Here is a 23,778-nt window from a genome sequence, read left to right on the forward strand (position 1 = left end):
TGCAGTTAAGTTTGGAGAAGTGCTGCTTGTACAAGTTAAAGCAGGCAGCGAAGGAAGAGCAACCAAGCAACAAGCAGCTGCAGGAGCAAAGTGGACCCTTCTGAAATTGAGCGACATGTCTTTCTTCACGAGAGTTTTGACGATGAAGGGCAAGCAGACGCTTGAATCTGAGAGAACTTACTTTTACCACGCGGTTTTTGCCAGCAGGTTTCACCAGCTGCCCAAACTTTGCAGCAGCCCGTCCCTGGAGGTGCGGAACAACCCGCCCGCGGCGGCGGGGAACAAAGGCGAGGCGGCGGTGGCAGCGCCGGGGCGCGCCGGGGAGCTGCGGGGGCCGGCCCGGGAGCTGCGGGAGCCCGCACCGCACCGGCTCGGCAGGGTCAAGAGCCTGCAAGAAATGCCCGGACCCAACACCCTCTACAATCTCTACGAGTTTTTCTGGAAGGACGGCTTCGGCCGCATCCATGAGATCCAGGTACAGCTTACCGGGGTGATTTCATGCTTGGCTCCCGTGGGGTTACCCCAGCCTTTCCCTTTCTCCCCCCACAAAGCGCTGCTCGCCCACCGGGCTGCCCGCACCGCAGCCAGTCACCGCCCCGCCGCTGGGAAGGAGCCGCGGCTGGGGGTCCCCCCCTCGCCCCCCGCAGCCCTCGGGGGTGTTGGCGGGTCGGTCTCGGCGAGGAGCCCGGGGCGCGCCGGCCCCTCGGCTCCCCCCTTCTCATCTTGGGGCGGGTTCTGAACTCGTAGGTAGGTGCCTTGCCCGGGGGGAGGGGCGGGAGTCCCGTCTTTCCCCGCCGGGGTGTTTCACACGCTCGCGGAGGGGCTCGTTTTCGGCGGGCGGCGCTGGGCAGCGTGGGCTTGCGGCGAGGCCGTGCCGGCACCCCGGGCCGCCCCGGGCCGCCCCGCCTCAGCCGCCTGCCGTGCGGGGGGCTGCCGCCGCTCTCCTCCCGTCGGCTCAGCCCGGCGCTGCTCCGCCGCGGCCAGAGACCATTTTGTCTCTCCAGCCCTCGCTCCTACCCTGGCCTCCCCTTACATAAATATACTTCGCCTATATAGGTCCCCTGAGGGGGCGGTAGTCGCGCCTGGCCCCGCTGCCGTCAGCGCTGGCCGGCCCCCGGCCGCCGGCCCCCTCCCTTCGGCAGGAGCGGGCGGTTTGAAAGCTCCCGGGGGGCGCGGGGGGCGGGCAGCCCCCCCCTGGCGGCCCCACCGGCCGGCGGCGGCGCGGGGGAGGGGAGGCGGGAAGCGGGGCCTGATGGCGGCGGGAGGCTGATGGCGGGGTGGGGGGCGGGAGGGCGGCTGCTGTCACCTGCCCGGCGTGCGGCAGCTCGGGGGTGCGGGGCGGTGAAATTAACCGGGACGCGGGCGGGGGTGCGAGCCGCCCTCTGTGGCCGGAGACCCGGCCCGGGCTGGGCCAGCGCGCCTCCTCGCTCCGCACGGTGGGTCCTGGGCGCTGGCACGGGCAGCTGCCGCACCCGGAGGCTGCCTCTATCCAAAGGTGACTTTTTTGTTCCGTACCTTGGCCAGACATGTGGGTTTCATCCCTCAAAACTCACAGCGCATCTCCCGCGGCCTTTCCCCACGTAGCCCGAGGGACCCTGACGCGAGCACTGGCGCCCGAGGGAGCGGAGCCGTCCGTGGGTTTCGCCCTTCGGCGGCAGCGGGTCCGTAACGCTTCCCAGCGCAGCGCGGACCCCTGGCCGTACCTCCCATGTGGCGTGCACTGGTCCGCTCCTCTCAGTGGCCTTTCCCAGAACGCTAGGAAGGGGTTCACAGACAGCCCCAAGAGGTTCGCTGCCTGAAAAATCACTGAAATTTAAAAAAAAAAAATGTTGAAAGAAAGGAAAGCAAAAACAGAAAAAGGAAACCAGGGAGAACAGGGCAAAACTGTAAATGGTTTGAAGATCAAAACTACTCAGAAGGTAGGATTTACAAAGGGCCTAAAACCACCAGAAAGAAGCAGGAAACTGGGGGAAAAAAAAATCATGTCAGTTGCTTGGTTTTGTCTGGCTTTGTTGTATTTACCATTAGGATTTCTAAAAAGAAACTTGGGCTCCTCAGTGTATGCTTGGTTTGATGCCAGCCAAACTAGATTGCTTACAATGAATTGCTCAACTTAATTGCTTGTTAACCAAGACACAAGCAGATGAAACTTCACGATAGCTAAAGCTTTATGTTGCATTGTATTTCTTTTTTTTTCTTCTACCTCTGTGGTGCTGTACGAAATTCGAGAGGCACTCACCATAGCCTGGTAACACTAAAAACCCAATACTACCATTGAATTCCAGTTCCTTCACTGTCAAAACAGTGAAAATTATTCAAAATATTGAAACGAGTATAAGGCCAAACAGTATATGCTTTTCACCACTACTAGCTGATATGGATATTTTCTTCTTTAATGAATGTTATTCATGGAAAGGAAAGCGGGAGGAAGGATAAGGAGGAGTTGTAATATAATACTAGTTTTTATTCTGTTCAGAGTCTCAAAAGTCACTTTACAAGTCATGGATGCCCTGTCTGCATACATGCTGGATGCAAATAGGCATTAACTGGACTAATAACAGTCTGCTAAATTTAGCAATACAGTGAACATCAGGAATGAATTAATCTGAAACCCTTTGGTAACCAGCACAGCTACTTAAACGATATCCTTCGGTGCACACAAATATTTGTACGCTATATGCAGAAGGGGTAGGGAAGCTGAGCGCTTTTTCACAAAGGAGGTTCTGTTCTCAGTAACATGATTCCAGTTAGTCCTGGCCAAAGCAGTAATGCCTACAGCAATTATGACAAAAGGAAAGTATTTTTAATTTGGTGCGGTTAGATCTCTTTTGTCTCATCACTGCTATGCAAGTATGAAGAAAAGAAAGGTGAGGGGGGAGGGCTTGGATGCTGGCAGTTTGAATTTATGATGTGTGAAAGAATGTCTGGTGTGAGAGTGGTATGTGAGACACTGAAGTGTGATATTTTTAAGGTTTGAATTACAAGGGAAAGAAAACCTATGTTGTGATAGAAAATATGGAAGAGAAATGCCGAGTATTTCTTTTAACATGAAGTTGGTACACTGAACATCATTCTGCTGAAAGCAAGAGATGGCCAAATACCTTGTCCTTGTCTGTTTCTGGTTTAAAACTAATGTTTCATTTATTTTATTGGATGGCTTGACACTTGATTTAGTTTCTCTTGAAGTTTATCCTCCCATGTAAACCTCACTCGCCGTCAGTGGGAAAAACAAGCTGCTCCATAAATAGCAAAATGTGTTGAACCTGTTTTTGTGTGACTGGTGACATGTATCCCACCCTCTTCACTGCCTTTTCTTTCCAGCACTTATCTCCCAACTCATACTTTCCTTTAAAGACTTGTGCTCTCAGTTCTCTCCGAGTTCAGCTTCAATATCCCTGAACTATCTCCAAGTCAAGAGATACTTTGGGGTTTGGGAGTGCTTGTTCATATGTTGGTCTGCATGTGGTGTTTGGTTAGCAGCAGACCAAGCAGAAACAGCCGAGTTCCTACTGTAGCATTTCCCATGTCGGGGTGACTAATATGTGTGTCTCATTTGAATCCAGATGCTGATTTTTTAAAACAGTAACAATATAGTTGCAGGAGACCTTTAACTCTCTGTTGAACTTGACTGAAATTGACCATTGTGTTCCAAAAGTAGTTGAGAGGAGACTGATGGAGACCACAACCACACAACTCCTGTTTTATTTGGAAACTAGGCAAAAAGAGTTACTCCTTTTATAAGCACTTGGTACCATATGCTGAGTGACTCATGTGTCTTAAACTTATTGTTGGCAATTAAACAATTCATCTCTGTAACCAAGACTGATTAAAGAAAGGTTTCTCATAAGTTAATCTTGGGTCAACCCTAGACTTTCACTAGTGTAGTCATATCAAACATCTTTGATTTGTAATCAGCATAACTCTGCAAACAGATGTCTTTGGATTAGATGCAGATAAAGCGTCAAAGTTAAAACTTTGGTCAGTTTAACTTGTCTTGCTACTTTAACCTGAAATAAAGGTTTTAAAATTTAAAACTTTCTCAAATCCAAAGTTGTAATAATATCGCTTTAACTATTCTTTTGCAGTTTTTTGGTGTTTTTTTTTCCCCACTAAAATGATGATGTAACTCTCCTCCAAGTGAATTCATGGGAGTCGAGTGTTTCATTTCATGACCATGTCAGAATTAAATAATTAAATTTGTTTGAAATCATCAGTGAGATTTCATGGGACAGTGATAGTGCAGCTTTACTGGAAAACTTCTGGTCGTTTTGTTGTGTGGGTTTTTGTTTTGTTTTGGGTTTTTGTGGGGTTTTGTTTTGTTTTGTTTTGTTTTTCTTTTAAATATGTCATTTAATGTTTCCCAGTCCTCTTAATTGCTTGTTGCTTGCCTCCAGCTTGAATCATACAACTTGTGGATCAGCCACTAAATAAACCTCACTGCAGGAATAAGACCTGAACTTTTCCTTCCTTTTGCAGAATTAACATATGTCATCCTAAAGTTCACTGCTGATGAAGCTGTACCAAAATACAGTTTTCTGCTAGGCTGCTATGCTATCACTGTCCTCCGTTATGTGTGAGAAACTTAAGTGTAGTTTTTTGTAAAGAATAAAATGGTAGAGTAAGTCTTTATTTACAAAAGACATTAAAAGTAAATTATTATATCTTTGTATTATCGTGTTAGTTTCACCTATTTACCTCCATGATTTTAATTTTTTCACACATTATTTCTAACCTGTTTGATCTGAAGGGATGTGTTTTTAAGTGCCCAAATCCTTTCATCTTCTCAGTATTTGGTTTCACTCACGCTTAGTGCCTTGGAGCTTTGGATCTTTTCAGTCAGAGGTCCTGAACAGTGTGACCTCTCTGTTTTCCTTGTGAATATTTCACAGTAATGCTTAGATGCTTTCTCCTGACATTTCAAACCTTTCCTTGACTGGAAGGCTGGGGATCAAGTTCTAGACGTGATAGATTGATTTGCTGTATGAGGAATTGTTGGTTTCCTTTTGTGATATTTTTCCTTAGTAATGCTTTACTTTGTTTCTTTTTGTTGGTGACACTGTAGCAAAAACACACTCAGGAATATGGAAAGATCTTCAAGTCTCACTTTGGTCCCCAGTTTGTTGTATCCATTGCAGATCGAGATATGGTTGCTCAAGTCCTCCGAGCAGAAGGTAGAGCACCACAAAGAGCTAACATGGAATCCTGGCAGGAGTACAGAGACTTACGAGGGAGAGCCACGGGACTTATTTCTGCGTAAGTGTTATTACTCCTTCATTTCCTTTGTTTTCTTGTAAAAGTTTAGTGATTTGCTGAAGGACTGTACAGGTCATCTGGGAATCCAGGCTTTTCTGTGTGTGGAAATTTGTGTGTGTAGTGGGGGGAAGAGAACAGGAATTTATGGTGAATTGTCTCTTCTGCTGTAAATTTTCAAAGGGGTGGTAAGGATGCATAGTTTGAATGTGGAGTAAGCCACCTTGCATAAAACCACTCTTGGGGAATGTGTATCAACTACAGTTGTCTGAGCTGACTCACTTACCTGGAAGCAGCATTACAGAAAAGGGCTTACTTACTCTGGCACAGCACTGCACAGATGTAGTTTCATTGCTTCAGAGCTAGACTGTTGCATCCAGCTGGCAGTGTGCTCTGTGGACTTTGTTGGCTCAGGTTGTCTTTAGCTTTATTGTTCACCAAAGTGCCCTTTCAATAGATTAATGCAGAGAAGTCACTGTATGGTACCCTCACACTGTAGTGCATCCCCATGCAGATATTTTTGTATGTGGCTGATTCTAGAACAGTTTTCTGTCTTCATAGCTTGCATAAACTGGCAGTGCATGTGGGTGTGGTTAATTGCCACTGGGAACTACTCACAGTCCCCATGACACAGGATGTTTATTTACACGGAAATTTCCTGAGTCACGGACCGCCTGTTTCTTTTGCGGTGGCAAAAGGCATTATGTATTGCACTGCAGACTCAAATCAAACTAACAGTTCCTTGATACTTTGTGAAATGAGATCTTAAATCAAGAGACAGTCAGAAAATGTTTGTTAAAGAGATTAAATTCTGTTGCTGGCCAGTAAGTTTTTGTACCTTGCAGCAGCATTGCTCCAGGTGAAAAAAATTAATGGGAATTACTTGGCAATTTAGTAAGAATGCATAAAAGAGAATTGCCTGTCCTCACAAGGAGTTGAAAGATATCCCTGAAACCACTGTTCCCAAATACTCTGCTCATATGAAGCTACATATTCAGATTTTTAGTCTTTAGTTCAAAGGTTTCAGTACATAGGTCAGCCGAAGGAGAATTTAGCTGTAAATTGTCTTCTCTATAGCTAGGTCTGCTATCCTATTACTTTGTAGGTTTAGAATTAAGGTAACTGAAAATGATGGATCGGTAATGGAACTTTTGGTACTAGCTGTAATTGTTGATTTGCCAAATCTCAGTGTGATACCTTTCTTTGGTAGTTAAGCGCCAATTCAAGGTAAAAGCAATTTTGCAGACTATCCATTCAAATATTTATGTAAAGTGACTTTAATGAGAAAATTTTGCCAATTTCTTCTGTTAGCTACTACTAAACCACTAATACCGAGACACTTGTCAGATTCAGAACACTGAGTGGACAAGTTCTGTCACTGAAACCAGAGATCAACTTACACATGTACATAAGTGTTGCAACACTGAAATTTAATGAGGATGTGCACTAAATACAGAATAAAATATCATAATTTTCATTTCACCGCTTGCTTTTGTTTGACATGAAGAACTGTAAACAGTTTCATTGCAGAGCTCTTACCCAGCTGATGATTATTAAAGAAGATTGTGTTTAGACATCATTAATAATTTCTTCTAGGGAGGGAGAGCAATGGCTAAAAATGAGAAGTGTACTGAGGCAAAAAATTTTGAAACCCAAAGATGTGGCTGTTTACTCTGAAGGAGTCAATGAAGTTATCAAAGACTTAATTAAAAGAATCCACACCCTCAGAAGTCAAGAGGACGATGGGGAAACAGTGACCAATGTTAACAACCTCTTCTTCAAGTATTCAATGGAAGGTAAGCCCAGGCTGTATAACATCTGTAAAGAAAATGGATGTAAAGCAGTTGCTTATGGTTAGGCATTTTTGTCATATGACTAGTGCCTCACTGTGATTAATCTGAAAAGGGAAGCTTGGTATTGTGCATCCAGGTGTCTTCCTACTTAGCACAGTAGGTATCAGTAGAATCCCTTTGTAGAGTCCAAAGAGGTGATACCTTGTACTAAGAGACAATTCCTGTAGAAATGCTGGTATATAGGTAAAATGTACAATCAAGGCCCTGAGCAGTTTCAGTACTCCTTACTTCTGTATTAATTTCTCAAGAATAAGAGTGTTGACAGTATAGATGGTAAGACACGTTAATTTACCAACATACTGGCCAAATTCCAGTTGGGGAATCGCTATGTGATGTATCTAAATTTTGTTCATAGCTGGATGTGGGAAAACTGCTTTCCCCTGCTTACACATGCCAAGTGTGGTATTGTTGTGCTTGCCTTAAAATCATCTGCCACTGGCCTACCACTAACGATGGAACGCTAAATGGAACTGCAGCCTGAGCTAGTATGGCATTTCCTGTGTTCTTGCAGAGATTGAATGGTGATTCATGTTTCATGCATTCCTCTGACTGACTGCATACAACCTGATCTTATATGCAGTGCCTTTTAAAAACATTGGTACTCTTTGCTGACAGGCAGCTGAATAATTTGAGATTTGCAAGAACCTCCAAATCACTAATCTATGAAGATGCTGTATCGCACTGCTGGCTGCCACTCAGGTTTGGTAAACTAACCTGAGTCTGTCCTACATTAATAGTGTCTAAAAACGGCATTCAACTAAGAGTTACCAATTTTATGGAATTTTACACCCTGAGCTTACAGATTCACTCTCACTGATGGGTTAGTTTAAATTCTTCACATTCTTTTAGCTTTTCATTTATAACTTGTGCCTGGTACGCACTTATTTCCTATTTGAATTGCAGTTTTAATTAACTTACACTGTCAACTGTTCAGGGAACCAATGTGCAAGCTTTTTTTAAAGGACCATGTAAAGAGCAAAAGAACACATAAGAACTAGCAGTTGCTGAAAGAGGCACAAGAGAATTAAAAGGCATAGAGAAATATCTTCCCAGGGAGGAAAATAGGGAAGGAAGAGGGAGCTGAAAATAGCCAGGTTTGAAAATTATTTTGTCAGTCAAGAAGAAATACAAAGCAAAAACAGGGAAAAAGAAAAGTTTCTTAAATCACAGACACATACCACACACATATATATGCACGCACACTAGAGAATTTATGGAGAGTTTGATGGAAGGCAAGATCAAGGTTAATTGTCATTAGCTATGGTACCTGCTTTTCATAGGAAAACCAGAGAGAAAAAGAGACTAGAGTGTTAATAGACCAGTTACTGTAATTATCTAGTTAACAGTTATTCTACCATTTCCTGGAAAGATGTGGGCAAACTATTAACTAATGAATTTTAAAGCACAAAATTAAATGGCTTTGAGAAATTACCTAAATGCCTTTTCAAATTGCCTAATTGCCCCATGCCCCACTGGATTTTAGAAAAAACCATTAAATAAGATTATTTTGATAATAGGAATGCTTTTTATACTGTAACATGTGGTATTTTCATAAATAACTCGGGTAATATGATCTAGATATTTCAAATTGGGAGGCAAAATTGCTAGAAACTGGTGTTCAGGAAGTAATTAAAAAATAGTTTGCTGTCAAACTGAAAGAACATTTTGGCTAACTCCAGTAGGGCAGTTTCTGGCTGAGTTCTGCCTAGTATTTAATAATTTGATTATGTTTATAAAAACTGAGCTGAGAAATTGCAGGAACACTAATGGACAGGTAAGAATTAACTTGATAAGTGGAAGAAATGGTCCAGAGTTGAGAAGAATACAAATTTTATAAAATACTTTATATATACTTTATATATATACACTTTGTATATAAGTACTGTTCTTTGGCGGGAGAAATGGTATTTCTAGTAGGGATCACTACAACACTGTGGAAAAACACGTGAGGAATTACAGCAAGTCAGGAATGAGAGAGGAGTCAATATTATTATTGTAACAGTGTCACACACTTGCTAGTTTTCAGGGCCGCATGGAGTACATTGTGTGCAGTAAAATCACTGTCTAGAGTGCAAGCTCTTTATCCATTTGTGCATACTCATTATTCATTTACTACCAACTTATGACGAAGAAGAGCAGAGCCACTGCTAGAAACTCCTGCGCTTCTATCAGAAATGTCTTTGGTCTTGTACGTCCCTGTGTGTTCAGAGGGCAGCGCTGCAGGCGCAGGGTTTGCGGTGCAATGCAGAACACAGTGAGTAAGCGGGAGGGCTGCTCTGCTCTTGATGGAATTCCCAGCTGACTTCTCAGGTTGGGTGTTCCTGACATAGTAACCATTGTCTCGCTACAATGGTTAGCTAGGATTTTTTTTACTGTGTTTTAAATTTTTATTTTACCTGTTCCCAACTGCAGTCACAATAACTAAAGGTTTTTGGAAGGTAGTTCCATTAGGTTAGTATTTTAATACCTTGAAGTATTAATATGTATATATGCAAATGTATAGCAAATTCTCTGATTTCATATGTGCAGGTGTGGCAACTATTCTGTATGAATGCCGGTTGGGCTGCCTGGAAAACAACGTCCCACAGCAGACTGTTGAATATATTGAGGCTCTGGAGTTGATGTTTAGTATGTTTAAGACCACTATGTATGCAGGTGCTATTCCCAAATGGCTTCGTCCGCTTATTCCAAAACCCTGGAGAGAGTTCTGCAGATCCTGGGATGGACTCTTCAAATTTAGTAAGATTTAGTAGCAGAAAAGTTCAGCTGTATTTCTGCAGATTCTCTGTGTGTTTGAGCAGGACTTGCTGTATTTCTCTTCTAAAACTATAAGAAGACATTGTAGCAGAAGTAAGTTTCATATTAAATGCAGACTTGGCCAAGGGAACAGTTTAAAAAAATACTCTATTGAAAAAGAATTTTACCAGTACACTTTGAACATTCCTCTGTTTTATACTGCTGTTTCTTTATTTGCCTTCATCTGTTTCAGCACCCAGCCCTCACTCCAGGTCCAAGTTCTTTGCCAAGGCTTTATCTTAAGCCACTCAGTTTTTAATGAGGGTACTTTTGTTGACTTCAGCAAGTTTTCAGTCAGGCACTCTGACAAATAATCAGCACTAAAACTGACTATAAAGTTAAAAAAATTAGACACCAGCAATTAATTAAACTCTTTGTGAAGTTCATATATATACATACAAGTTGACACAGAAGTACACTGCAGTACTACAGTATGTTTTTTTGTAAATAAAGCATTCCAAGCTACTTTTGAATCAGCTTTCATGTAAGCAAGAAGAAGGAATTGTCTTTGCAATATATATTTTTTTTAATATTCTGGAGTGTTAAAAATACCTGAACCCTCTTACCTTCTCTAATGTTAGAAAGCCTCATGCATTTTTAAATGTATTTTATTAGCACTATTTGTCTAGGTAGGTCTGTGTACAACTTCTTGAGGGTAGGTTCTTTAGTTTCTTAACTTTTAATTTGCCTAATATGCTTAATTTTAAATGTGTATTGATCTCTATCTACAGTAGGCGTTAGGGAATCCATTTAATGCTGACACAGGTGTGTTTTCTGTGGAACACATACCTATTTACACTGCCACTTTTAAATTCTTTCCTATGATAAAATACTCTTGTTCCCTTTTCTGCATTAAAACCAACTAAAAAAAGACGTCATCTTTACTCTAAAAGCCGCTGAGAAACTGTTCTTAAGGAATTTTGTTCCATTTGAAACTTCTTGTCATGCTGTTTCTTTGTTTAATTCCTTTGCGAAAAAGGAATTAAATGGTGAAAATCACTGTGTGTGATGTGTCTATTTGTGTAGGCTTCATAAAGGAACGTGTTGATTCTCGTTCATTTTTTTTAAAGCTCATTCTATAAGGCATTAACTTTCTGAGGGGTTTTCTTCTTTTTAAAGCCCTTGTTTCACAGAAGATGCCCTTTGTTTTGGAAATGGGACTGTGGGTAAAATTGCTCAAAATTTCATTTGCTGAAGTTTTTAAATTTTTATTATTCCTTGATGCTCCTCATCTTTGTCTTCAGTGTAATTCAGTTCTGTGGCTTCGACCTTCTAGTTGCTGCTAAAATCTTGTAGCAGCCGCTGTGCGCTGAGTTGCAGCATGCTCTGCAGAGTTCACTACTTCTTGCAGAGTCACCCAAAACCAAGCCAGGTGGGCGTAAAAAACTTGACCTTGTGCTTTCTTTGCTCCCTGTTAAACTGCAGTCTCGTGCCCTTTCTTTGTGCTCAGCGTTCTTGTTCTGTGAGTTATGAAGGTTCCTGTCAGCTCAGTCTTTACTTACCATGAGTACCCAAGAACATCCACTACCACTCTATTATCTTTTCCTTGAAAAAATAGATTCAAATTCAGTTTATTCTTTTTATGTTTCTTTTTTTTTGGCTATGCAGTGTAGCATAAGGAAAAAAATGTCAGTACTGAGTGGAACCAGCAAAAAATTAAAAATGGAGGCTTAACAATTTTTTTTAATCCCAAAGGTCGAATCCATGTCGACAACAAATTGAAGGCTATTCAGTCCCAGCTGGATCAAGGAGAAGAAGTGAATGGTGGGCTACTTACATACCTCCTAGTGAGTAAGGAACTTAATTTGGAAGAGATCTATGCCAATATGACTGAAATGCTTCTGGCAGGAGTGGACACAGTAAGCTTGTTACAATTTTTCTTGTGCAGTTGTTCTCGTAAACCAGTACCATTTGCAGCTATCTTCAGAAGGGTTATGTTGTTTACACAGATGTAATTTCTGACACATTTAAGCCATGACATCTTTAAAGCAATAGAAAATACTTACAGCACTGTGTAACCTCTCTACTGGAATGAAGTCAGTGTTCTGTACTAGCTGTGGTTTACAGGAACCCAATGTTTGGGAGTTGGTTCCAGTTTATTAAACAGATAAAATAGCAATTGTCTTTACATTCAGCTTGGGTTTCATACATTTTCTTTTACTAGTTTGAATATCAGGTTGGTATTTGTGCTTCTTTAGGTAGACCACAATAGAAAAGGCTGTTGAAAGTTAGCGTGAAAAAAATTGATTAATAAACTCATGTAGAATTTGGTAAAGGATTTTGATGTATGGCTAATCACATCAACTGGGACACCCATTATGGATCAGATACCTGGTTTCTGCTGAGGTCCATTAGAAAGGGGGTGTTAGGCCCGCACTGATGTGGGTAAGGCTACTTAGTGTATGTACGAACACCTACTAAGGTTCACTCTACCCAGGCTTGTGCTGGCAGCATGCAGCCACTGTGAGGCAAAGAGCTGTGGAAACGGGGCTCAGTATTAGTGAGGCTAGCATATGCGGTGTGTTAACACCTGGTGAAGTGTTTTAAGTGGCCATCTTTCCCAATTCTTCTGATTTATCATCTAGAGTATTTGAAGAAACATTAAGGTCATGTATATATCTTTACCTCCTCTTATTCCTATCATATGAAACCAGCATTCCTTAGTATTGACTGCGGCATGACAATAAGCAAAGATAAAAATTAGCTATTTTATATACAATGTATATGGAGTTATTTAGAATATCAGTGCACACTACTATTGTAAATGATTGTAACTGAACAGTTTTTTAAAAGAAAGCTATATGAATTTGCTAAAGAAAGTGCTATGTATGATTGTTTAATAGTCTTGCAGTAGAAAGGATTAAAATAAGTAAAAAAGTAATGCAGCTTTAAAGTAAAAAAAACCTCTCTGGATAAGTGACTTCAGATTTTTTTGATTTAAGAATGTTTGTAAGATTTCTAAAGAAAACAAAAAAAACCCCAACAGTAACACTTTTGAATTCCATAATAAAGAGCATATGTAAAGACCATTTATGTGCTGAAGGTTATTCCATTGGTTAAATATCCCAAGGGTTTATGAGTTTGGAGAGCTTTTTGATGTTTGGTTCTTAAGTAAAGCACAGTTATTTATCCCATTCATTTTCTAGTCTTTCAGACCATTAATTTTCCATTTTTAGTGTGTGACAGTTTTCATTAAACTAAAAGGACAATGTTCAAGTTCCTGCCAACAAAAGTTTCTCTTTCCATTTGACTCAGCTAGCTTTCTCAGCTGGCAACAATCTTTTTGTGAGAGGATGGTACCTCTGATTTCCTCATTTCCGAGTACAAGACAGAAACTGAGGGAATCTTTTTTTCCCCTGCTGCTCTCTCTTCAGATCTCATTTTATCATAGACGCTGAAAGAGGTTTAGAGGTTTATAAAAGTTTTCAACAAAATTGTAAGTCAATTTTTTACTGTCCCTGGAACAGTGCTAATTTTTAAGAGGTTATGAAGGAGCTGGGGACCTGGGAAGAAACAATGTTTATGTCCAAAATTCTGTATACAGCCGACACAATTGCCAGCTGCTCTGAGCTCTGAGAGTAATGGAACAGGATTGCATTTTAGCAAGGGATAGCCACTCGGTATCACAAGAATGAAAAAAGAAAGGTTCTAGTATGATACTTAACAGCATTTTACCCCAATTTGAAGACAAGACATAAAAGGTGACCATCATGATGAATTTTCATTCTAACTTGATCTTAAATGTAAGCCCCAAATAAGACATTTCCAGAAGTTGGGCTTTTTACCCATACGTTGTTTATACCCTTAAGCTTTATTGTTCTAATGAGTGAGAAGCTGAAAAGAAAAATGTTTGCTGCATAGAGAGTGAGACTGGTTGTCTGTCTTCATTATACAAGTTGAAAAAAAGAATTAAAAATAAATCAAGAAGATTAGGTTAAAGGTTAGAATTTTTCTCTCTTAAATGCTGCAAAATGGTGGAGGAGATTCTCCTGGAAACTGTGCTAAGGCACACAGAAAATAAGGAGGTGATTGGTGACAGCCAACATGGCTTCACCAAGAGAAAATCGTGCCTGAAAAATTTGGTGGCCTTCTATGATGGGGTTACAGCGTTGGTGGATGAGGAAAGGGAAACTGATGTCATCTACCTGGACTTGTGCAAAGCATTTGACACCACCCTGCACAACATCCTTGTCTCTAAACTGGAGACACGTGGATTTGATGGATGGACTACCTGGTGGATAAGGAATTGGCCGATAGTCTCACTCAGAGAGTTGTGGTCAACAGCTCGATGTCCAAGTGGAGACCAGTGATGAGTCGCCATTCCTCAGGGGTCAGTATTGGGACCGGTGCTCTTCAGCATCTTTGTTGGTGACATGGACAGTGGGATTGAGTGGACCCTCAGCAAGTTTGCTGATGACACCAAGCTGGATGGTGCAGTTGACACGCTGGAGGGAAGGGATGCCATCTAGAGAGACCTTGACAGGCTTGAGAGGTGGGCCTGTGTGAGCCTCATGAAGATCAACAAGGCCAAGTGCAAGATCCTGCACATGGGTCATGGCAATCCCAAGCACAAATACAGGCTGGGCAGAGAATGGATTGAGAGCAGCCCTGGGGAGAAGGACTTGGGGGTGTTGGTGGACAAGGAGCCGAACATGAGCTGGCAATGTGAGCCTGCAGCCCAGAAAGCCAACCAAATCCCGGGTTGCAACAGAAGAATTGTGACCAGCAGGTTGAGGGAGGTGATTCTCCCCCTCTTCTCTGCTCCTGTGAGACCCCACCTGGAGTACTGCATTCAGCTTGGGGGCTTCCAGCATAAGAAGGACATGGACCTGCTTGAGCGAGTCCAGAGGAGGACCGTGAAGGTGATCAGAGGGCTCCTCTCCTATGAAGACAGGCTGAGAGAGTTGGGGTTGTTCAGCCTGGAGAACAGAAGGCTCGGGGGACGTTTTTAATGGTAAACTTTTTGTCTTCAGCGATGGTTGTGAGGGAAATGGACTAAAGGCCATTTGCTTGACCTTAACGTCTTGGGTGCAGCTGACAGTAGAAGCAAAATGTCCTGAGTCTGTCTAGTATTTGAATAGGATCGTCCCTGAAACCCAGACAGCTTAAACATAGGGGCTCATGGTGAAACGAATGATAAATACTGGGTCACAAAAACTTAGGATTGAAATACTCTGTTTAGTTCCATGTTAGTACAGATGGAGTGAGTTCATTCTCTCAGAGTGTGTCCTAAACCACAAATGTGCATCGAAGTGCAATTTTTCCAGCTAAGGTGAAAGAGGATTATATTATGGGTTCCTTGAAATCATCTTGTGCTCAAAGCTGAACTGCCTCCTGCCTTGTATTCTGTTTCTTCCTTCATACAAAATATTTTAAAATTATCTTTCACACAATACCTCTTTTCTGGAGCCTTGATGATTATTAGAATCATTAATTATGGGAAGGAATATGTTTTAACATTTAGGACCACTTTAAATGTGTAAGCTCATCTTCAAGCTTCCTTAAGAAAGTTTCAATAGCATGCTGAATTTCAGTCAAGTGGGAATTTTCAAGAGGTAGAAAGTGCCAGTTGTGGTCTAGCATTGCTTACCAAAGGATCAAGCATAATCTTAGCAGCGATAGCATCAATTCTGTTGTGTAGATGCTCTGAGGAGACCACCATAGGCTTAAAAGGGGTTGGTAATGCTCTGAGTAGTATTCGCTTGTTTCCTCTGAAATGTTTTTGTTGGGAAGATAAACACATTCAAAAGTAACAGTTAAAAACTAAACAGCAATGGATTATGTTTCAGTACTGTTTATGTGGTTTTGTTTATTTTTTCTGTTATTTGTCATATTTCACTGGGAAAACATTACACAGATTGTTTTGTTACATGGGGATTTTTAGATGGAAAAAAGGGATGAAGGAGGCGATGGTGAAGTCTGACAACATCCCATTGAATCCTTTGTTATCAATATTAATTACTATACTTTAAATAAATAAAACACATAGTGGAAAACTGATTGGTTTTCCTGGCTTGAAATGGTTTTTAATCTAATCTTGTTGGACTTGATGATGATGGTTGTGGTTTCTTCCTTAGACTTCTTTTACTTTGTCCTGGGCAACGTACCTGTTGGCAAAGAATCCTGAGGTTCAACAACGTGTTTATGAAGAAATAGTCAATAAGCTGGGGAAGGACCAAGTGGCTGTTGCTCATGATGTCCCAAAATTACCTTTAATTAGAGCAGTGCTGAAAGAAACCTTGAGGTAGGTAGCAGACAACTGCAATCATCAATGTAACAATTTAGTTACATGTAGTTGTAATGGATTTTGAGTCCATGCTAATGTTAGTATTTAGTTGTTGTTATCGCTCTCTGCTGCTTCTTTTATTTATTGTAGCAGTATTGTGTCCAATGATGCCTAAGCAATGAAATATGATGGATTATATAATGTTTAATGTTTTTAAGTACGGTAGAACTAGTATCACATATGTAGAACATACCTGTTAAGGTAAGTCATTGAAAGCTTGATTTTTGCCTTTTAAGTATTAGCCTGTGTGATGCACTGTAACAGCCTCTGCCCTCACACTGGTACTTTGCAGCACCACTACAATCATTTTAAGCTTCTTGAATTAAATTGAAAGCATGTGACACGCTTTTTTTGTATGTTTATACCAAATGTTCATGTGAGGTGAAGAGACTAAAAGGATTTTAGAGAAGGCATCAACAAGGCTTTTTCAGCTCCCAGTAGTTCTAAAACGTGTCCAGACTAACAAACTGATTGCATGTTTGTACCTGTGTAAAGCAAATAAATACACAGACCAAATAGCTCAACCTCCAGTTACTAGTAAATAACTTTCCTCAGTTATAACCGTTTTCTCCAGATCATTCAAGGTCTTTGGATCTCTAAGTAGTTCTGTACTTTTGAAAAACCTTTTTGCTGTGAATGCATATTGTGTTCATAGTGCATATTTGTGAATGCATATTGGAATCTAAAGTTTTAAATTTGTTTTAATTATTGCTGTTGAACTTCTCATAAATACTTGTCTCTAGGTTATATCCAGTATTGCCAGGAAATGGAAGAGTCACCCAAAAAGACTTGGTCGTTGGAGGATACCTGATACCTAAAGGGGTAGGTTCTATTGCAGTCATCTGCAGAGAACAGTTTAATTTTTGTGAACGCAATGTGATCTGTCACAACGTATACATATATACACTTCTTTGATTTCAAAAGAACTCACCAAGCTACAGCATTAAGAAGGAAGTATTTAAATAATACCCATTTATATGACAAAAACCTGATTTTATAATTGACTTGTTGCTGCTGTTTTTTTTAGATTTGGGTCCTCACCGTATAATCAAATTTACCATCATGACTTGTCCTTAATATTCTTGAGGGTGGAGGCTATTAATAAACATCTCTGTGCAATGTTACTATTTCATTAAAAATGTATGAATTTCATTATTCTTGCGATTTTCTAAGTCTTTGCCTGTTAATTCCCTTTGTAGAAAGAATTTGATTTCCTTTTTCAATTATGAATCTTTCCTACTATTCAGAGATTACATAGAGATCATGGTATAACTGTATGGCTCTAATTTAAATGACAGCATTACTGTGTTAAAGCAACATAGCCTTAAGACAGTCAGGACTCTTAATTCTTAATGTACTTATTTAAATATCATTCCACATGCACCCCTACTGCAGATTTATTCGGAAACATCATCGCATCAATTATTGCTGGTTTTTTTCCTGAGGTGGTGTCGTTTCTTTTCCTTCTCATCCTCGGTTTTTACCTTTTCCATTGCCTTGTATCTCTCTTCTCCCTTTCTCTCATACTATCTTTCTGAGACAGTTCCCAATACTTGTGAGTTTTGTTCCCATCTCCTTCCCCATTGCATCTTCTCTAATATATCTAGCAACATATAAAACAATTTGAAGATTATTTCATTTGTCCAGTTGAGAAAGGTATCTGATTTTCTAAGTATCCTTTTTTTTTCTAGAAATACTTAAAGATACTTAATTTTTATCACCTCATGTTGCATAAATTACAGTAATTACAAATGCTTTTTTATTTGTTATGTGTATTTGAGCTAGCTAAATATCATTTATTTTCTCAGACGCAGCTGGCACTCTGTCATTATACCACTTCATACAGCGAAGAAAATTTCTCAATGGCAAATGAGTTTCGACCTGAGCGCTGGCTGAGGAGAGATAATTTGGACAGAGTAGACAATTTTGGTTCCATCCCCTTTGGTTATGGCATTCGAAGTTGTATAGGAAAAAGAATTGCAGAGCTGGAAATTCATCTTGCATTAATTCAGGTTAGACCTATGTGACAGCATTACAAGAAGAAAAATATATTGGTATGATTCTTTTCTATGTATACCATTTCTGGGTATCTTACAGGGATCAAAACCTTTGTTTTGGAGTGTTGTCTTGCATAGTCATCCTGCAAAGGCTTAAAAAATTGAAAATAATCATGCTTGATACGTAGCATATTAGTTAAACTACATTGCAGAAGAAAAAAAATCTTTATAATACAAATGAAGTAAAACTAAAGGTAAGATTTGTAAGGAAATACATGGATTTGGTACAGAAGGTTTTTGTAAACAAATTAGAAGTCTTTCTTAATGTATATTAGAAAGGTTACCTGCTCAGTTTCAGTATTTTAGTTATGAAGAATTTGGTGCTTACAAAGACATAAAATAGTTTTTATATCCTTGTATTGACCACACCGCTACGACAAATAGTAGAATTTTTCTATGTTCTGTGGTTTTTTGTCCCTTCTTGTTCTTTCTTCTACCTTTATCATTCTAGATATACATAACTTATATGAGTAGTTAGTACCTATTGATATATATAATTTTCCATTGCTTTATTTCATAAAGAAAGCTTTCCCAACAGCTGCTACATTTTTTGTTATTTACAAGACAACTTTTAACTCAAATACTGAGATCAGATTGTGCAACCAAACCTCAAAGATTTGGAAACTATTTATAGTTACTTAACTGTAAAAAATATTTAGACCCGTTATATGTATTCAAAGCAAAGCTTGATTGAATTTGCCTTAGAATTTCCTTAAGTAAACTCATAGAACAATCTCTGGACAATTACGTGTGTCTTTCAGAAGCCAGACTGAGATAGCTCTCGAGGAGCTGGATAAAACAAACATACTTGCATCTTTTTGAATAGGAGGATCAAGGAAGTAATAGAGAGCTTGCTTTTGTTTACTGGAAAGAAATTAGAACAAAATAACACAATCTATTTACAAGTATCAAGATGAAATTTAAGTGATTTAAAAATAGAAACACATGTAGCATGAGGCTTATCAAAGAAAAATTGTTTCAGACCAGTCTGATTTCTTTCTTTGACTTGATCATTTACCTAACATGGTGGATATAAAGTAAATTATATATTCCGACTTCAGGAAGTATTTTCACATGTCCTATACATTGTTCTCACAATTAAATTAATAAAATTTGTTCCAGATGGAAGTACCTATAAAATGCATGCACAACTGGTTGGAAAAAAGAAATAGCTGGAGGCAGTAGCTGTCAAATATTTGCTGTTGAACTGGGAAAGCCTTTAATTAAAATTCTGTAAGAGTCTGTCCTGCATTTGATTTAGGTTGGTATTTTCATTAACGGTGTAAATGATGGATTAGAGAATACTTTTAGAGTTTGCATAGGATACCAAGCTGACATGAATTAAGTTAAAATCACAGGATGTGAATATAGAACTACAAAAAAATGGGTAAATGTTCCAAAATCAACACAAATTTTTTCACTAGGGATGGTTGCAAGTTACTACTCTTGAGAAGAAATCAAGTGCTTAAATACAAATTGCTGGCCAACTGGCTGGGTAATTAGTACCATAGAAACCGACCGGAAGTATATAGGAAAAATTGGTCAAGAATAATTATGCTAATTCTGACAAGGCAATGCAATTCTTGGGCATATTAACAGTATTAACAAGCATGTTGTATGTCAGAAAGAGTAGCTAAATTATGTAATCTTACCAAACACTGATGAATCCTCAGCTAGACAATGATACGCAACTGACCCTGTGCGCTGCATGTTAAGATATAGTCAAACTGGAGGAAATTCAGAAGGCAGAGAGAATAACAAGAATGTGAGGTCTGAAAAAGAGAAGAATGAGATGGATTTGGTCAAACATCTAACACTGAAAAGGTAGTTATGTGTAGGATAATAACACATTGTTCATCATGCTTACTAGGAGAAGGGTAAGAGAAGGTTGCTTAGTTTATAGGAAACTGTTTGAGAGTTAATATTAGGAAAAGTTGAGAATGTTGCAGTATTTTCTTCTTGAAATTTTAAAAATAAATAGCTGAGGTATTCTATATTCAGCTTCAAAACAGGTGACATAAATCTCTTGAAGTTTGTTTAGCCCACAGCTTCTGTGCTTTGTATTTGCAGCTGATTCTTTCAGTTCATTAAGTGTATGGAAATAGAAGTTTCATGTACAGAAAACCTGTGTGATTGAATTATAATGATTCTGTTCTGGAGAGGTTCTACTATTTGACTCTTTGAATCATGATTGTTTCACTTCATGGTGCACTGGACAGTTGCTGTCTCATGTTTGTTTTGTTTTCTTCTACCCAGAAAGAGAAGTATGTTCAATGAGATTGGGACTTTTTTTTATTGCTTTGGTTTATAATTGCACATATTGATGTATATTAAAGTGAAATAAAAAACACAGCGAGAGGAAGCTCATGAGGTTTGAAAGAGACTTTTGTTTCTTTGAAAGCTCAGACTGTTTAATCTAGTTGTGTGGAAATTCTTCAAAAAGTTCAGTCCTCCCTCCATCAGAGAAGGAAGATTTTTGACTATAATCTTCACCTTGTAACAACTATTTTTTCTTTCCTGTATGGGAATCCTAGCACTTAGACTCCACAGAACTAGCAACAAAAATTTTGTTTGTGACAGTCTATTTTGCTCTCTTTTCCAAAGTCTAATTTTCATATGTAATTTTGCAGCTTTTCTAATACTTGTCCTGCTTCTCTTCACAGTTGCTTCAGAATTTTGAGATCAACATTTCTCCCAAAACTGAACCAGTTCATGCCAAAACACATGGACTTTTGACTCCTGGAAACTCCATCAATGTGAGATTTTCTGACAGAAAGTGAGACTCAAATGTTTTGGAAATACTTGTTTGATTTTCATGGGAACAGACTTGCATCTCATGGATGTTTAATTATGCTTGTTCTTGGTTTGTAGGTATTTCACAAAACAATCAAATATTTTGTTCTGCCTTAGTTCTAGCAGTACATAAGAGAAATTACCTCTCCTTTAATAGATAATTACACATATGAAAAAATATACTGAAAAAAATTCCTTCTTGCACTGGGAATCTCCTTTCACCTGGAAAGATTTCTAGTAATAGCAACACGTGCATTGAAAAAAACCCCCAAATTAAATTCAGACATACTGGTATCATTCAGTGGTTTTGTTACACTGCTTTCTCATAAAAGTCAACTACTCAGTGAGTCTGTTTGAGAGCAAGAGGATTACTGTATCATATGTGAAAATTAGCTGCATTTATGATTTTGTGTCTTTCTGTTTCTTGTCCTCCAGTGTTTTTTAAAAGTTCCCACCTACATTGAAACTATGAGGTCGTTTCTGTCTTGTCTGTAAAAATTTACCCCACATGTATTAAAAAAGCAATACATTAATGTGACAAGTAAAGAGAAAAAATACACTCAAAATACAGAACAACTAAAAATTTATCAAAACATAATCTCCATAAAATGTTTGTATATATTTTTTTAAAAAAAATAATCTTATAAATAAACATTGAAATGTCACATTGTAGAGTTAGGAACCCAAGACAATGTCCTCATCACCAAAGCATAAGCTGAGTGGAATAGCACAAGCCACTTTCACTGTTCTAGCTAATACGATGCCAAACCCAAATGCAAATAATAAAAATGAAGTAGTTGTTGCATTTTTATCATTTAATTAAAATACTGCTATTAACTATCTTCACAGTTCAACAGTAAGAACTGGAAACTTCCCTTTGTTAACATGCTGAACCCATAGGCAGATGCACAGCTGCCTTCTGTAGGATGGAAATGTGACTGCTGAAGTATTTGGAGATTTTTTTACTATCTAGTGTCTAATACAAAGAATGGACACCTGAAAGGTGGATTTTTTAATTATTATTGTATTTTTCCTATGACAACTAACAGAAAGGTCTCTCTTGCATGATACTTTAGATAACTTTAGTATCACTGCATTATCCTTACGTTCTCATTTTTGAGAGAAACCTTGTGCCTTGGGTGTATGTTATGCCTTGAACAATGCTCAAACCTGCATATTCTAATATGAAATTAACTATGTAGTTATGTATAGTTAACTGTTTACATGTCAAGCTCTGACTGTTTGTGAGGTAGTTTACCTACTGATAATCATAAACTTTTCAGCCAACATGCAGAGTTAGAAAAAAGTTGTGCAACACAGTTTTTAAAAAGAGAACATTTTTCTAAGCTCATCTATCTGTAAGAAGTCAAATTAAATAACACACTGTAGTTATACTAGTGTACATGAAATTCCACATATCTAACTACTACAGTCACATTGTTGTATTTTGGTTACTTTTTGTAGTGCCTTTTCAAGGTCTGGACAAAAGACAACCAAAGCAATCTCCTTTGTATGGATCTTGTATATAAAATAGTAACAATAAACAAAATTGGTCTCATCTGTGAGAAGATTAAATGCTAACGTGATGACTTTAAAATGTTAATCTGTATCGAGCATATATAGGTACTATAAGAAAAACAGGTATATCTGTGGAGGGTTTTTTCCTTGAATGAGCTTGCTTTCTGATGCTGTTTTCCAGGGCTTCACATTATTCCCTTTTTTTCCTTTCCCATTATTATTTCCAGTTGTCCCTATCTTAAATAGAATGAAGAGAGCTGTATGTGCCAGAGCCAGCTGACATCCCAAAGGAGGTGTTTTGCAAAGGTCTGTCTAAAAGTCTGCGGGTTGAGTATTTGACTCCACAACTCTGCCTGTTTTTGTTGACTTGGGGACCAAGAGGCCCAAGCCTTGAATCCAAATTTGGATTCTGTATGGTGCCCTCTTTTTGCATTGCCATAGCATCGCTAGAAACACCAGCCTCTGCTATGTTGCAGTACATTTGCTTCTTGGTATCAGTCCCAAGCAATACACCACTGTAGAAGAGGGAAGAGGCATTCTAAAATGCTCTTTAAAGCATTTGAATCTTTTCATGGAAACCAAAAGTCTGTGATCTGTTTTAATACAGCATCTATCCATGTTAAGTTGTCTTTGATACATAATAAAATATTTATACAGAATTTACAAGTCCTGGTTCTTATTTTAATTGCTATTTATAATTGCATTTTTCTTCATTGTCTTAAAGTCTTTAACTTGTTGGATAGAACTGGAAGATACACTGCTACATGGGAAATTAATAGTTCAGCTAGAAAAGATGGGGATTCATACAAGAATTTAAGGTGTGTAATGACCTGGCTGAAGGTGTGGTAACACTGTATTATGAGTGCAAAGTTACCCAAGAAATACCCTAGGACTGACTCTAATGTAATGTTTTGATTAATGATAATTGCTTAATATATGGAAGAGTATTAATGATATGAAGAGTGAAGGCATAAAGGTTAAAAAAATAATAATAAAAAATCCCAACACAACCCAGAATGTAATAGAGATGGGATGGAATTTAATAGCAAAAGACATGTACGTGGGGAATAAAAAGAGTTTACTTGAGGAGCTAATCAGCTGAAAATGAAATGTATAGAGGTATCACAGATGACTAGAAATTGCAAGTCTGTTGGAATAATGAAAAATACAGCCTAGAATGTATGAGATGAAGTATCTCCGATAGAGACTGAGGAATAATAGGTGA

At 39.1% G+C, this 23,778-nt stretch overlaps 1 protein-coding gene across 1 annotated transcript; it reads left to right on the forward strand.

The window, feature by feature from the left end:
- The first annotated feature begins 66 nt into the window (after positions 1-66).
- On the forward strand, positions 67-23,166 carry LOC102050663 (cytochrome P450 27C1). The gene is made up of 9 exons (XM_055719521.1): positions 67-475; positions 5,063-5,253; positions 6,847-7,046; positions 9,633-9,842; positions 11,595-11,758; positions 15,977-16,143; positions 16,929-17,007; positions 17,994-18,197; positions 20,906-23,166. Exons 1-9 carry the CDS (start codon positions 116-118, stop codon positions 21,020-21,022), a joined length of 1,692 nt encoding a protein of 563 aa, XP_055575496.1. The 5' UTR covers positions 67-115; the 3' UTR covers positions 21,023-23,166.
- The last annotated feature ends 612 nt before the right edge of the window (positions 23,167-23,778 follow it).

The sequence above is a fragment of the Falco cherrug genome, chromosome 8 (assembly GCF_023634085.1).
Source record: "Falco cherrug isolate bFalChe1 chromosome 8, bFalChe1.pri, whole genome shotgun sequence".
Lineage (NCBI taxonomy): Eukaryota > Metazoa > Chordata > Aves > Falconiformes > Falconidae > Falco > Falco cherrug.

What these genes read in the sequence shown, in the direction of transcription:
- LOC102050663 (XM_055719521.1), top strand. Translation starts at nt 116, where the DNA reads ATGTCTTTCTTCACGAGAGTTTTGACGATGAAGGGCAAGCAGACGCTT. An exon ending in GCCGCATCCATGAGATCCAG is followed by an intron (nt 476 to 5,062) that starts GTACAGCTTACC and finishes GTGACACTGTAG; the next exon opens with CAAAAACACACTCAGGAATA. An exon ending in TTCATCTTGCATTAATTCAG is followed by an intron (nt 18,198 to 20,905) that starts GTTAGACCTATG and finishes TTCTCTTCACAG; the next exon opens with TTGCTTCAGAATTTTGAGAT.